Genomic DNA, 16311 nt, shown 5'->3' on the forward strand with positions numbered 1-16311 from the left:
ATAGATTTTTAATTTTAATTTTAGCTTTTACTGTATATAAGTATTGATCAACACATATGTTGCATAGAGCATGTCAAATATACCATAGCCTTCTAAACCTCATCGGTTTTTGCAAGCAAGCACATTTTAGATTCTATTTACCAGATATTCTCAGTATTTCCAGTATTTGTTGATTAATGTTTATATGCATGTGAATAAACACCAAAATCAAATCTGTTAATCAAGCAATTATGGCTCTTCAGAAGACTTTACGACCTCTTTATCAATTTTTTTAACCATCAGTTTGGGTAAAATGACTTTCAGTAGAAGGACAGAAATCTCTCAGGTTTCTTACTATGTTTCAAATTAAAAATGAACTAAAGTCTTATGGTTTTGGAATGACAAGAGGGTGAGTAAATTATTTTTTATTTTTTGGTAAACTTAAAAAAAAATCAGCTTCATAAAATAAGTCAAACAGTTATTTAATTTATATAATGCCATTTACAAAACATTGCTTTAAAGCTCTTGGACAGTAAATGTGGACACATATGACATCAAATCTTCGCTGTAGATTTCGGAATGCTCAGATTTGTCCTGTGATTTTTCATTCTTCTATTTCCTGAGGTTTATCTCCTCTTTACCATCCATTCCAGAGGTCTGTAACCTGTTGTGAGGAAGAACACTTCCTTTAAAAAGCATGGAACTGAACTTTTCCACCAACAACTTCTGTGACCTCAAAGGCAGTGTGATTTTTTATCCTTTCCTCTTGAGGCAGAGAGAGGGCGAGGGTTATTCATTTGTGCATAGCTGTGTGTTGAGTTTGATGGATAAGCCTCATAAGCATTGATGCTAACACTCAGGTGCACACTCTCATTCTCTCTTGCTCTGGTTCTTCACAGATCATAGAGCATCCTTTTCCTTACACTCACTCGCTCTCTCTTTCTCACACACACACACATTCTGCCCCTTAGACCCCCAGCTGTGTTCACTTTCTACGACATCCATCAAACCTAAACAAGAGGGGTCATTCAGCTGGCAAATAACCTTCACTCAGCTACAGCAGTGAGCAAGCTGCGGTTAAAAGACTCAGTTGCCTTGAGAAGAAGTTCTCTTTTGTAGTGATGCAGGACCAGCTTCTGAAAAAAAAGAGACATACACAGCACTGATTGCCGCTACGTGTTTTGAAATACAAAACCATAACAACCACAAAATAACACAAACCATTATATTAACCAATACAATCTTTAATTTAAATGGTGTAAAATATAATATAATATATATATATATATATATATATATATATATATATATATATATATATATATATATATATATATATATATGACAACTTGCTTCAGTTACAAAAATATGATTATACTGGTCATTTAGTTTGGAGGACCCTTATGAGACAAAAATATATTGCAGTAAATTGGAAAATATCATGTCATATATTCTTATATATATTTATCTTTTCCAATATATTTCAATATATTGAAAGCGGCAATCATTTGTATATTTTGCAATATATTATATAATATATGTATCATCAATATATTATTAAATGTATTCAAATATATAAAATATTAGAAAATAAAAAGGGAAAATAATATATTACAATACATCACAATATATTTTAAGAAATTATATTGGTAAATATATTTTCCTTTCGTAAGGGGACAACTCACAAACTTCATTCTTATTTTTGAGGTTCCCGAAACAGCTATGATTACAGTGGACTTCCTAAAAAAGATTAACCTTTTAATTAAACAAATGAAAAACAGGTGTGTGTTAACATTATTTGTTTATCTGGTTTTTGGTTTCTTTTTACCAGCGCTGTCACCAAATTGTTGTGTCAGGCCATGTTTCATTAAGCCAGAGTATTGTGAAGATACAGCCTCATACTCAAAGTTTTTGATGCATTACATATGAAATTTGGTCAGCAATGCCTGAAGATAATCTGCCCCAAATTTGGTGAAAATCACAGTCATATTTTACAGACATATTCCAACCACCAACAACCTCCATTTTAGATACTTAAAGGGTTAGTTCACCAATAATCAAAATTATATCTTTAATAACTCACACTCATGTCGTTCCAAACCCGTGAGACCTCCGTTTATCATCGGAACACAGTTTAAGATATTTTTGATTTAGTCCGAGAGCTCTCAGTCCCTCTAATTGAACCTGTGTGCACGGTATACTGTCCATGTCCAGAAAGGTAAGTAAAACATCATCAAAGTAGTCCATGTGACATCAGAGGGTCAGTTAGAATTTTTTGAAGCATCGAAAATACATTTTGGTCCAAAAATAGCAAAAACTACGACTTTATTCATCATTTTCTACTCTTCTGTGTCTGTTGTGAGAGTTCAAAAAACTTCAGTGTAGTGATATCCGGTTCACAAACTAATAATTCGATGTAACCGGATCTTCTTGAACCAGTTCGTCAAATCGATCTGAATTGTTTAAAACTGTTCACGTCTCCAGTAAGCATTAATCCGCAAATGACTTAAGCTGTTAACACTCTCTCTGATTTAAAACAAACCAATATACCGGAGTAATTCATGTGCTCAAACAGTACACTGACTGAACTGCTGTGAAGAGAGAACTGAAGATGAACACCGAGCCGAGCCAGATAACGAACAAAAGATTGACTCGTTCTTGAGTCAAGAACCATTTCTTTCAGACGCGTCCGATTTGTGAACTGAGGAGCTGATGACTCCAGGGTGCCGACCAATGGCGGTGGAGCAGGTGGTGGAGGAGCCCGAGGCGGAGATGGAGAGCCAAAGAACCAGGGTGACGGGGAAGATCTGGAGGTCCTAGGCGAAGCTGATGGTGCCGGCGGCCGATGCAGAGATTTGGATCCAGGAGGCCGTGGTGAAGCCGGCTGGACAGAGGACTGAAGTGGAGCCAAGGGGATGAAGGAGCCTGACGGAGGAATGAGGTGAAGCCAGAGGAGTGGAGGTGCAAGAGGTTTGACACCAGGCCAAGGCGGAGCCGGAGGGACGAGGAAGCCAAGTGAAGTTTGTGGACTGCCGGGCCACGAAGGAGAGGAGGGAGCTAGGAGCCATGATGGAGCTGTTGGGTCAACAGACCGAGGCAGAGTCCAGGACTCGGAGGCTGGAGGCTGAGGTGGATGGAAGTCCCACGGGGCTCACACTGCAATGATGGTGGGCTGAGGGCAAGCAGAGGGGCTGCCAGACAACTGTGGTGGAGGAGGCTGGAGTGGGTGGGAAGGCGGATATTTTCAGGGAGCGGCCATTGGAGGGCAAATTAAGAGTAGTCACTGGAGGACACATTCTAGCAGTGGGCACTGGAGGATTGGAAGCCCCCTCAGGGCTGGACGAGGAAACCAAGGATGAAGGAGGGCTGGATGGAACCAGTGGAGACGATGGAAAGAGGAGATGGGGCAGTTCGTTTTCTAGATCAGATTCTTTGCTGCTCCATTTTCAGCTCACCCTCAGCCGTGGAGCAAGGGGCGGAGCTCCTATCCACTCTCACACCATCTGTGGCTTTCTCCTTTGTTCCAGGTGGTGTTGCAGGGAAGATGGTGGGCTGGGCTCTGGGTCGGGAGTGGTACTGGCGATTAATCCCTGGGAACCGGCAGGGAACGGAGATCCATTTCTCGCCAATGTCCACTCTACGAAGGCAGCGAATTCCTCCCGAGGACCATCTTCGGACGACAGTATTATTAATATGACTTAAAGATAAGTTGCTATGACACCAACCAGACTTTTTACTTGAGAAGATGGAAAACAAATTGACTGGACAATAGTCACAAAAAAATTATCGGATTTTACCAGATTAGACTTCATACTGTCATGATCATCAGCTGGAGTGCCCATGAACTCCTATAGAGGCCAATCCACTCAGGACTCTGGCATCTTGTAATTCCATTCCGAACTCCAATTCCCATCCTGCCTCATACCTGGGACTGAATAGGCACACACACACACACACCTGCATCTAATTACACACACACACACACACACACACATAAGCAGCACACTCATACCAACTGTTTGCGAAGTCTTGTTTAGTCCTGTCTGGCATTTACGAGCGTTATCCAAGTGTTTGTTCCTTCCGTGTTTGACTTTGGATTGTTTATATCGACTGTGATTCTCTGCTGCCTGCCCCGACCTCTGCTTGTTACTGTTTCTGATTTTAGATATACCTTGACACACTTGATGCTGTTACCTGAATTCTGCCTGTCTGACCATTCTTATTAAACATACTGCATATGGATCTGAATGTCTCTGACTCCATGTTACACATTCTTACAAGATGAATTTCAGTTTTGTCACTATTAAGTTTAAGGAAATTAGATGAAAACCAGTTTTTTATTTTAGCTAAACAGCTTTACAGAGAATGAATAAAATAAGAAAAAATAATTAAGCATTAAAGATAAGTAAAAATTTGTCAGCATAGCAATGGATATTAATTCCAATCTTTCTGAAAATTTGTCCAAGAAGCAGTACATAAATAATGAATAGGCCCCAAGACTGAGCCTTGGGGAACACCAGCAGTAACATGCAATAGTGATTTTAGGACTCATTCCTGCAGCAGATGAATTGCTTATATACTGAATATATGGATTCACAGGAAACTTCAGAGCGTATAGTTGTAACTCCTTTAAAAATGTGTAACATTCCATCTACATGTAATAGGGTCTGAACTCAACCAAGTGCAATCTGAAACTCTCTCAATATAGGGGCAATTTTACGCTGCCAACACATTTCTGTCAGCACCACATCCTCTCAGCTGTAGCCTAATATGCCCCAAGGCAATGTATTGTTGTTGGCTGCATTTTCCAGGCCACATGGATCTTGTCACATAAAAATTATTTAAATATAGTCATGTGTTATCTAAAGCTCTGTTTGCAGTACAACAAACTGGGCCTAATAGAAAATGGCAGGTTGCTTCCCATCCTGCCTCATACCTGGTACTGAATAGGCACACACACACACACACACACCTGCATCTAATTACACACACACACACACAACAAACAAACAAAGTACTGTACTGTACACAGTACAACAAACTGGGCCTAATAGAAAATGGCAGGTTGCTTCTGGTCTTGTCGACAATAATATATGACCCACTCAAGCCTGCAGAGAAAGAGTTCGGTAGCAGATCAAATTCATGAGGCCTAAATATCATTCCATCCACTCTAATTAGACAAATAACGATGTATTAAATGCTAAAGCCCAATTGAGAAATCCCTTGAGGGAGCAGGTCAGTGAGTCACAGCAATGGGAAGAGCACACCAAACATCATCAACATCATCATCATATTTCCTGTCTAAAGCAGTATACTTGAAGATGTCTTTTACTTTAGCAGAGCCTGTGATTCAAATGAGCAAGAGGGCAGAGAGCATTGTATGATTATTAATGGGAAAAGATTATGCTTACGGGGTTGAGGGATTAGTTTAGCGACCTTCACAACACTAATTGAAACAAGTATGAAAAAACTCGGCGGCACTGTAATCAACTAAAACACGGCATCATTAATCATTATAAATAGTGCTGTCACAACAGGAGCATTAGTATTATCAACCCCTTTTGTTTGTCTTGTGGGAAGCTCGGGCCGGACGCTCGGTGAATGTCCGGTGCGGAGGTTAATGAGAATCGAAGTGGCATTTAAACGGCGCCGCTGATCACACGCCCATTGAGGTGACGAGCCTCGCGTACGTTAATGTGCAGCTAATGGGAATTGATGCACTTCTGATGAAGTTAGTAACAGGCTTGACATCCGGAAGAGTTCAAGTCAGTCGGACGTAGAGTTTTTTGTGACATTCCACATGAAAGGGTATTAGCCTATTAAGAGTGAAAGAAAAGTACTCTCATAGAGGTCTTTTGACAGGTGTTCGTGAGGCGGCTGTTCAAAAATTAATCGACGCCAAAAGAAATACATGTGTTTTGAGACAAATCACTGCGACTGTCACGTTGAGCCACGTTTCATACAATATGATTTACATCTTAAAAAACAACACCACAAGGTTTTTGGGTTATAGGCTTGAGTTAAAAAGATAAAAAGAAAATTCAGATCTTAAATCAGAGGAATACATTTTATTTTAAAATGTATTTAGTAAACAGTTAATTATAATAATAGCCTAGTTATAATAATCTTTCACAGTGCGATGTTTTTTACTTGATTTGAGATCAATGGATAATTAGCACAAAAGGCTTCATACAAAAACAAAAACAAATATTTTACACTGTAAAAAGGGTTAACCTGCAATTAAGATATTTCCTGATTTAATCCATAAAACTTCGTTTGTATATTGATAATTGGTTCAATGATGTTAAATAATATTTTGAACCTTTGAAGTTACCATTTTTTTCAGTGCTCCAGCCCCAAACATTTATATTGTATGTTTAAGCTATTGTAGACAAGTTGTGCTTAGTTGTTTTAAAATATGTTCTTGGAATTGTAGGTTTCTGCAGAGAATGAACGTCCAACTCAAAGAAGGGTCCAAGGGCAATAATATTTGCTGAAAGTCATCAGACCCATTCTTTTTAAAGGAATTGTTTAGAAAAATAATGGGATTATAACTTACAATTATACATTTTAAACTTTCAATTAACCTTGCACAAGGGTATTGTCACTTCCACCAGCTTTAGATTAATACCAGTTGTTTATCACATAGCTACCTGTGAACAAAGAACCCTGTTGCATTGCATGCATCACTTAAAAGGTTAAAACACAATTATTAAATTTACAGCTAAACTATTGATAATTACATCCTTGAACACACAGAATTCCCATTTAATAACAAACATTTCATTAACCTACACCGAACACAAGGGAATTTACATAAACAGTTACTGAAGGTGGATGCTATTACAGAGCTAAGCATTGTTTTTTAAATTGCTTTGCTAATTAAAGCAATTAATGCATGAATTAGAGGATGGGAATATGATAATTACACATCAACCTCAGAATACTTAATTGTGTTATTTGGTTTCATCCGTTTTAGTGGTTCGATTAACCAAAGCCAGGGCAGGCTGCACTTTGCAAACTCTTGATGGTGTTCATCTTGAATAAAATCGATTATAAAACATTGAACACGAACGACATTCAAATGCTGTAGGAGTCAGATGCATATTTGTTGGAGACTGATGGGTCATTCAAATATAGCCTGCAAAAATGTTTCGCTGGTACTGATGAGTGATGTCACTGTCACTGTGGCAACCTTTATGATACTAATTCACAGTGAGAAATAAACTACCCCATCGTTGCGCATCATTAGCCGGCCTCATGAAGAGACACGCCTGGTCCGCTTTAGTTGATAACACCTGTCATTCCAACAAGCGGTTGCAATCATTCTAGACATGCTGCTGCTGCTGCTGCTTGTGTCTTTCTCAAAGGTGACTCAGTGGAGAGGCCTGAAGATGGTGCACCCTTGACCCATACTCAAACTATGAGTATAGCCTTATTTAGTGGATTCAAGCATGAAAATCTGTATGGTGACCCATACTCAGAATTCATGCTCTGCATTTAACCCATCCAAAGTGGGCACACACACCAGTGGGCAGCCGTTTATGCTGTGGCACCCAGGAACCAGTTGGGTTTTCAGTAACTTGCTCAAGGGCACTTCAGTCGTGGTATTGCTGGCCTGAGACTCAAACCCACAACCTTTGCATTAGAAGTCAAACTCTCTAACCACTAGGCCACAAGTTCAACACAAACTCTGTCTGAACCCCGATCCATTGGTGAGAAAGAGATGTATTAATTTTGGGGATTTCTTTAAACTATAGCACATTCTGCCGAAAACGTCTCTTTGAGAAACGACTGGACTCGGTTAATATTTAGCAATAAGAGCAGACATAAGGTTGAGGTGATTACAGACACATAAATGAGTTCTCGCTGCAGGAGTGAAACACTATGCCTCCTGTCTGCAGAAACCAAGGACACAGCCACCTCTCCCTCTCAGCACGGCTGGGTGTTAATGAAGCTCTCGCCAGGTATGATGTCTTTTTGGCTGATCTAAGATCCACAGTGTTTCTACCATTTGACCTTTATCGTTCCCAGAGACTGATGTCAGATCTGTGCAAAAAAAGCACCTGTGAGTTGGAGAACAGGCCTGACGATCTGATCCAACTTTTATTGTGTTATATGCATGAGCTGCAGATAGGAATCCTGGCAATGACATTTACCGTAAATGATTAAAAGAAATAAATGGTAAAGGACTGCAATTATAATGTTTTGACAATACAAAGCTGAAGTAATTAACTATAAATGCACTGCTGTCGCCATCACGTGGTTAAAAGACGTAAACGCACATAAAGGTACAGATGAAGTGTTTTAATGACCAGAGGCACATATAAAAACAACAGTTAGGGTAAAAAAACAAAAACAAAAAAAACTTTTTACTGACTTACACGGAGGCAAAAATTATTCCTCAGAGTAAGGTCTATTTTGAGGATGTTTTTCCTTTTAGCATTACAATGAATTATAGTTAGTATTCGTATACACAATATTTAAATAACACACAAAAAGGAAAAACAGGACACTTTTAACAGTCCAATTGTACATCCTGAGGCACTTGAAAGTAGGCCAAACACAAGGCAAAACAACTGCTTTAACAAATTAATCCTATGTACATGATTATATACACAATGCATTGTGCAGTTTTCTTTCTTCTCAAACAGGGACCACTCCATCATCGATGACATTTTGATAGGTCATCCTTGACTAGTGCTGATTTCAGAAGCCTAAAGGATCAATAAAAGATGAAAGTTAAAGAAATGACAAAATAAAAACAACAACAACAACACATTTGATTAAAAAAAATAAAAGTAAATGGTATACTTAAAGCATATAAGCTGCATCTGCATTCACGGTTTTTATTCAAATAGTTTAGCAGTGACAAACGAATGCTGAAAAGTGGAAATATCCACACCAAGCCTAATATTATCTGCTTGCATTAAAATATAGTACTTGCTTCAAATTATTCCTCTGGCAGAAATTGAACAGGTTATATCTAATCAGCCAAAAACATACATTGCTTAGTAATCATTTTACAGAAACTTCAATGTTCAACTTCAAAGGAAAACAAGTATCCAATATGTGATCTGCATGGTATGCATGGATTTGAACTTTAAAATTTTGACTCATCAGACATCACCTAATTTTTTTAGGTTACTGAATATGTGCATAGATATGCAAGATTTTGCATCAAAGCAAAATAAGTCAGAGTGGATAAAACCAATGAGTGAAGATGAAATAAGGGTGTCACTGCAAATACACTGACGTTACCTTTAACGAGTCCGAGGCTCTTCGGAGCTCTTTGATAACTGATGACAGGGCTTCGGGATTGATCCCCTGCTCACATAGACGGACACATATTGACAGAGACTCCATGTCCAATCCTGTGTTTAACAGCCTGGATATCTCCAGGAGGACTGGACATGTAAGAACAAAACACAGAGATACATGAGCCACATAACTGCTCCACTGAATTAATAGTGCGATGTATAAGAATGAATCATGCAATGTCTACAAACCAGTAACAATACAGCTTTCAATTATGTTTCGAAAAAATAGCATTTTTAAAAAGAGTATTTCTTTTTTTGTAAACATTTTAATCATACCATCCATAGTCTCCCGGACAGCGTTCATGTTCGCGCTCGCGGGACTGGCCATGATGCTACGTGCTAAAGCTATTTAAATAATTAACGACAATAACAAAGCACTAGCATTCGCTCAGAGACCTAACACGTCTACTCCTGTTAATCTCTGATGTCTTCCAACAATTTTCCAATTGAAAACCGGACAGCGTCTCAAATCTCTCACCACACAGTCTCCAATCCATAAACGAACTAACTGACAGCAATTCTGTTCACACCTCGCGGTGTTTGTTTTGCGGCAGTCCTGTCAATAAAGTTGTAGATGTTCAAAAGGAAGCTAACGTTACGTCCGGACTGCTGAATTGTGATTGGCTAGCACCTCTTGAGCGAAAATTAAATCAGACGTTAGAGCCATTCAGCGATCACTGTTTGGCTTGTTTGAGTTTCGTTGCGTTGTGAGTATTATTAATTAATAACATTTATTACCCGTTGTCTATTTAAACACATGTAAGTTAAAGACTGCAGACTAACAAAGGTAAAAAAATCCGATCAATAATCGTTTGATCATCACAAATGAGATGCAATGATATAACGCAGTTAATCAAACTGCATGACCGATATAACGTAACGTTATATATTGATATTCTGAAGGATCTCCAGTCTTGCACTCATTTCTGTGTTCTTAAAACGTAGCCTGGTTGGCAGGACGCCGTTTCTAAGATGGGGGATACAGCAGAGATTCATATAACACCCGAGACTCCTGGAAGACCCGCTATCCGGAACCCGTTTGAGAGTCCTAACGACTATCACCGTCTGCACGAGCCCCTAATGCCCAGCCCGTCCGTGTTCAAGAGCTCCACGAGCTCCTCCGCGGTGAGTGCGTGACTCTGCATGTGAGGGAAAATCATCATCAAGGAGAGAAATGTCATTTGTGTGTGTGGTGTTTGTTGTAGACACCAGCCAAGTTCAAATGGTCGATTGATGAGATGGCAAATTTACTTCCTGTGGAAATAGACCCAGAGGACATTCACCGCCAGGCTGTGTTTTTTAGCCAGTCCAGGTATGTATTGCTGTTAGTATGTTTATTTGAAGTGTTTTAATATGATAATATTTATTTATTTTTGTAAATATTAATTAACATTTTAATGATGTTAACTCCGTTGTGTTTTAACACATCAAGGGCAGATGCTGAGATCGAGGAAAAACGGCAACATGCTATTGAACAGGTAATACTGCTTTACTTCTTATAACACAATGCCTGTTCATAAATTTTTTTTATTTTAACTAGAGAGAAAGCTGTGTCATTATTTTTGTTTGTTCAGTTTTTCACTAAAGGTGCAATTGTTCCCTCTCCATGGGGACCACCAGCGGCTAAACCTTCAGTAAAAATGCCACATCCGAACAGTAAGTCATGGAACATAAAACAAGAGATGTTTTCATGCTACTTTATTACAACCAATGTAGTTTTTTGTAGACATTAACTAAATTGGTCTCATTTTAGGTTCTTTGTCCCCACTGGTAACAGAGACGCTTCAGTCATCAAAGAAAATAAATGGTTTGTTCAGCAGCTCTAAGACAGTTTATAAGTCATCAAGACTGTAAATATAGAAATTTATCTGTGTGGATTTAGAGTAACTGGACTTTACTTTTTTGTGTTTTAGCCATCTGTCAGACGGTCTTGTCTCTACCTGTGGACTTCAATCTTGAAAAAGTTCTGGGTAACCTTTTTTTTTTTTATTAATTTATTTTAAAATTAAGGCAAACATGTAGTTTATAATACAGTGCTATTCAAATGTATGGGATCGATAGGTTTTGACCATTTTAATAATAATTATTTTTTTTATAAAGGTTTGGACAAAAATACAGAACTGTTTTAAACATATATAATAAGCAATATATACTGAGCAGCAAATTAGCATATTAGAACATTTTCTGATCATGACACTGAAGACTGGAGTAATGATGCTGGAAATTCAGCTTTGTATCAGAGGAATAATTGATATTTTAAAATATATTAACATTTTATTTATTTATTGTAATTAGGGCTGCGAAGAAAAAATCGAAGGCGATTTCATGCGCATCTAACGTTAGTCAGTAAATGCGCTCCTAGTATATCTCCAGCACATGCATTAAGATCAGGATTGCCAGGTTTTCAAAACAAAACCTGTCCAATTGATCTCAAAACTAGCCCAATCACGTTTCGTTCCGGGTGAAAAAAGAAAAAAATTTTTTTGGCAAATAGGTTGTTGACAGTCTAACCTCATTTGCACTTCTTAAATTTTGGGGTGTCAGGTCTTCTCTATTTATTATTTAAATGTGGCAAATATTTGCATGATTTTTTTTGCTTGGATACATTTTGATATTAACTTGAGCATTTCCTTTCTATTGCACCAGGTGATTACTACAAGACTGAAGAGCTAACCGAACAGGTGCAGGAGAGCCTTAGCTCCTCTTCTTTGCGGCGGAAGCTGTTTCTTGATGGCCATGACAGTGGCTCTGAGTCCTCTACCCCTTCCAGCCCAGACAGATATTCCAATAATGTTCCTCCCAGCAGTCGAGAGACAGTGTCTTCTGTTATTGTCTCTCCACTTCAGTGTGGCATTCCAACTGGGACGCCCTTGTCGGTATGTACCAGATCATAGATGATGACACTACAAGGGTGAAACTACACCCTTGTACATAGACCAATAAAATGTGGTTCAAGGGTACTTGATATCTGAGATCTTTAAAATGTAATATTGTATTTGATCCGTAATCTTCAGGGCCAGTTTTCATCCAGTCCCATCCAAGGCCAGGGTCGAGCATACAGTCTGGGTAGTGATGCAAGTCCCATGTTTTCAGAAAGATCGTCGCCTGCTTTCAAGTCTCCTATTCTGTCGCCCATCAGACTTCAGCATTCAGTGACGCCTGTATCAGGTGAGAAATCTAAGATGGTGCCAGGTTTTTTTATGTTGTATGTATGCCTATATATGTATGATTAGAGAACCGGCTTTACTGACGAGGTGCGCATTAATGATCGGCCGATCTTTATCGGTGCACCCCTAGTAAGCGGGTGTTTGTTGTCAACTGTTCAGAAGAAGTGAAGTAAAATGCACACATCTGTAATAAAGGAAAACCTCTTGGCTTATTTTGAAATCCTCCAACATTTTTCTTTAAAAATATATTGCGATATCCGACAATACATTAAAGGCGATTATCGATAAGATATTTTTGACATCTCACCCAGCCCTACTAGGAACGGACCTGCTGGCTAATTCCTACAACTAAGTTTTAAGTTTCTAGAACTACGCAGTGCGAAAGTTCCATTGCTGTCTATAGGCAATGACACATTCAAGCCCCAGAAAGGTAGTAAGTACATAGTTAAAATAGTCCATGTGACAAAAATACTTTATTTGACAGTTTCTTCTCTTCCTTTGCCTTGCGTTCACGAGAGTACCACAACGCATGCGTGTGATGCTGCTGACACAGGAACCGGCATTGTAACGTAGAACCCAGATGCGCTGGGGCTTGTTTACAAGCAGAAGATGCACACTGTACATAAAACAGTCTTCCTAAAACTGTCTTACGACAGACGAAGATCTTAACAGAGATGATGACTTGCAATTTTCTGCCCAGCCACACTAATTTGAACCAGAATATACAGATGATGAGCTTTGAGAGCTAGACGTTCTTCATCAGAATGCAGACTCGCACATTGAAGAAAATGTTGAATTAAAACTTTATATTTGTTTTCTTTGCGTACAAAAAGTAGCTTCATAACATTATATTTGAACCACTGTCACGTGGACTATTTAAAGGATGTGCTTACTACCTTTCTGGGCCTTGAATGTGTCAGTACCCTTGCTGTCTATGCAGGATCAGAAAGCTCTCAGATTTCATCAAAAATATCTTAATTTGTGTTCTAAATGGGTATAAAACAACAGAAGGGTAAGTATTTATTTAACTATCCCTTTAACAACACGTTTGCATGTTTATGGTTCTCTGATGTTGGATAATGGTCAGATGACAAGCAAATAAATGGCTAAAATATTTAATAATTTTTGTAATGAATCATTTGCAATATAATTTAATTATAATTATTATCTCTTCACCAAGTCATAAACCCCCGCTTAGACTTTGGATAAATGTGAAGTCACATAAAACTTTGTCTTTATAGGTGAGAGGAAAAGGCTGTCGTTTTTGTCCCCTGATGGCATTCCTACGGGCAGCTCAGTCATGGACATGAACCGATGTGGAGAGAGCCCATTGGTGGAGGGCTGTTCCCCTATTCGAAGCTGCTCCCCCTTTCAATCCCGACCCAGAAACAGAGTCTGTATGTGGGCCTCTCCTTCTCACATTTCCCCAATCCTCCAGGACAAGGAGAACATCCATCCCAGTGAACCTTTACCACCCATGGACCTGGACACTAACTCGACAGAACCTCATGTCCAGCGAGATGGACACCCATCTGGGGAAGGTGAGTCCGAGGCCTCCGTGGCTGTTTCTGAGCAGATGGATCAAGACGAGCCGTGGAAGGACAGTGGAGGAAACAACGAGTCTGACAGAAGGGAAGATGAGAATAAGGGCATCAGCAGGAGCAGAGAGGAATCCTGTGGTTGGGTTCCTGAAGAGGACACTGCATCACCAGCTAGACTGTCCAGCTCTCAAACAGGCAGTGTGCCTAACGCTGAGAGTACGCACATGTTCGCAGAAGGAAGCATTACACCATACGACATTAGCATGCAGGTTAGTATGCATGCTGTCAGATGACCAGAATGCCAGCTGCTTCCAAGTAGCCTCCAAACACTAGACAACTAAATAAAGAGCCGTTTCATTAGTAGCCCAGCAGGTGTAGTTGACATAAAACCACTGCAAAACTGCCTGGAAGCAGCTGCTGCTGTACTGAATCTCTTTTGGTCTAAGAAACGTTGTTATTTATTTGTTTTATTATAGTAGCACTATTTAATGAGACTAAAATGTAGTAGTCATTATTGTTACTATGAATAAGTTTATGCTTTATAAATGATTTTTGCGATCTTTTATGATGGAATTGTGGACTATGGTCTCAAAGTAATTGTAAGGCTTAATGTGTCCCTCATGTTCTCTGCAGGTGGATAGCGGTTATAACACTCACTCGGTGTGCACTACCAGCTTAATGGACACGCTCAGTTCAGACAGCCAGAGTAAGGACGTGCTGGACACACACACTGCTGAAGAGGGTGTACCTTTCACTAGACACACTAAACCAAAGGTAAAGTCTCACACACTCACCAAAAAAAAAAAACCTTTCACTCGTCACATTTTAATACTTCATTCAGCTGTTTCGTTGCTTTAGTTTTGTACACTCAAGATCCACTGTATTCACTACATTATACTTGATGGTAGAATACACTGTGAATACCCACACTAAGAAATGTTTTGTTCTGCAGTTGCTCACCCTGCCGCACTGAGCATGAGGGACAGAACAGGCACTTTACACACTCTTACCCCCAAAGCCGAGGAGGACACGCGCGGCACATTAAGCTGTATGGTGCTCATGTCATCTCATATGAACGCTGAATACCGTGGTTGGTTTCACTGTCTGAGCCTTGTGAAAGTTTTTGTACTGACTAATCTACAGTATTTATTCTTGCTCCAAAAAAGAGATGACTTTTATACAGAGAAAACTTGAATTCGATTTAAGATTATGTATGGGTTTTATTGATTGTGAAAAGTAGCTTTCCTTACTTGTGATTTGTTAAAAGAGGGTGGCAGGTGTGTAACCATTTCCTCTAGCTGTTTTTATAGGGCCTTTTACAGTCTTAAAGTTATTTATGAATTAAACAATCACTAATAAATGTGGAGATACTACAAGGAATACATATTATGATGACCTGCATCTAAATTGTAATAAAATGTCTAGATAAATATGGTGATAGTTTTATCTGCTTGCAATTTCTTCTTACAGATGATGATATCAGACTTCATCTTTGTCATCTAATGTATTAACAAAAAGGGATCACGGTAGAATGTACCATTGTTTTAGTACACAGCTGATTTAAATGAGTAAAGTCACTTGTACTGACAGCTGTGTGCTTCGCTGTTCTCAAAGGGAGCAAATATAACACATTTATAACTAAAGCACAGGTTTTTCTTGGTGGAATGCTGCACAACACAATATTTAGGGTTCCTTTGTCATGGAAAAGCAAAGAATTTAAAATGACGATTTCCAGGCCTGAAAAAGTTATGAAATAAGTCAATATAATTTTCAGTTATGGAAAAACCATGGATTATTTTGATAACCTGCTTTTATCCTAAAATAAAATAACATTTTCAGGCTAATCATGTGGTCCTGTAATATACAGTACATCCGGAAAGTATTCACAGTACTTCACTTTTTTCACATTTTATGTTTACAGCCTTAATTCATCAAGTTCTACAAACAATATCCCATAATAACAACGTGGAAGAAGTTTGTTGGAAATCTTTGCAAATTTATATAAAATAAAAATCACATGTACTCAACTCAAAATTGAGCTCAGGTGCATCCTGTTTCCACCGATCATCCTTGAGATGTTTCTACAACTTGATTGTAATCCACCTGTGGTAAATTCATTGGACATGATTTGGAAAGGCACACAGCTGTTTATATAATATTTATATTTATATGTGTTCCTGTAGCTCAACTGGTAGAGCACTGCGCAAGCAAGCACAGGGTTGGGGATTTGATTCCCCGGGAACACATGATATGTAAAAATTGATAGCCTGAATGCACTGTAAGTTGCTTTGGAAAAAAGCGTCT

The 16311-nt window shown here is 38.8% G+C and overlaps 2 protein-coding genes across 4 annotated transcripts; one reads left to right on the forward strand and one right to left on the reverse strand.

Moving 5' to 3' along the window:
• Nucleotides 1-8271: 8271 nt before the first annotated feature.
• On the reverse strand, nt 8272-9852 carry mzt1 (mitotic spindle organizing protein 1). Its single transcript, XM_052545845.1, has 3 exons — nt 9576-9852; nt 9241-9386; nt 8272-8696 (listed from the first exon to the last, which is right to left on the reverse strand). Exons 1-3 carry the CDS (start codon nt 9625-9627, stop codon nt 8667-8669), a joined length of 228 nt encoding a protein of 75 aa, XP_052401805.1. The 5' UTR covers nt 9628-9852; the 3' UTR covers nt 8272-8666.
• A 34-nt stretch (nt 9853-9886) lies between these two features.
• On the forward strand, nt 9887-15437 carry bora (bora aurora kinase A activator). Of its 3 annotated transcripts, none has more exons than XM_052545842.1 (12): nt 9887-10006; nt 10245-10424; nt 10505-10611; nt 10732-10777; nt 10874-10955; nt 11053-11106; nt 11213-11269; nt 11946-12175; nt 12314-12467; nt 13708-14276; nt 14641-14781; nt 14960-15437. In XM_052545842.1, exons 2-12 carry the CDS (start codon nt 10272-10274, stop codon nt 14978-14980), a joined length of 1614 nt encoding a protein of 537 aa, XP_052401802.1. In that variant the 5' UTR covers nt 9887-10006; nt 10245-10271; the 3' UTR covers nt 14981-15437. The 3 variants fall into 3 exon arrangements, with proteins under 3 accessions (XP_052401802.1, XP_052401804.1, XP_052401803.1); XM_052545844.1 differs by having other exon boundaries at nt 9903-10006; nt 10257-10424; XM_052545843.1 differs by having other exon boundaries at nt 9945-10086.
• Nucleotides 15438-16311: the final 874 nt, after the last annotated feature.

The sequence above is a fragment of the Carassius gibelio genome, chromosome B1 (assembly GCF_023724105.1).
Source record: "Carassius gibelio isolate Cgi1373 ecotype wild population from Czech Republic chromosome B1, carGib1.2-hapl.c, whole genome shotgun sequence".
Lineage (NCBI taxonomy): Eukaryota > Metazoa > Chordata > Actinopteri > Cypriniformes > Cyprinidae > Carassius > Carassius gibelio.

Coding starts and splice junctions, on each gene's coding strand:
- bora (XM_052545842.1), top strand. CDS start 10,272: ATGGGGGATACAGCAGAGATTCATATAACACCCGAGACTCCTGGAAGA. Junction 12,468..13,707: donor TTCAGTGACGCCTGTATCAG/GTGAGAAATCTA, acceptor TTGTCTTTATAG/GTGAGAGGAAAAGGCTGTCG. Junction 14,782..14,959: donor CTAGACACACTAAACCAAAG/GTAAAGTCTCAC, acceptor TTTGTTCTGCAG/TTGCTCACCCTGCCGCACTG.
- mzt1 (XM_052545845.1), bottom strand. CDS start 9,627: ATGGCCAGTCCCGCGAGCGCGAACATGAACGCTGTCCGGGAGACTATG. Junction 9,387..9,575: donor TGTCCGGGAGACTATGGATG/GTATGATTAAAA, acceptor TTACATGTCCAG/TCCTCCTGGAGATATCCAGG. Junction 8,697..9,240: donor GAGCCTCGGACTCGTTAAAG/GTAACGTCAGTG, acceptor TTGATCCTTTAG/GCTTCTGAAATCAGCACTAG.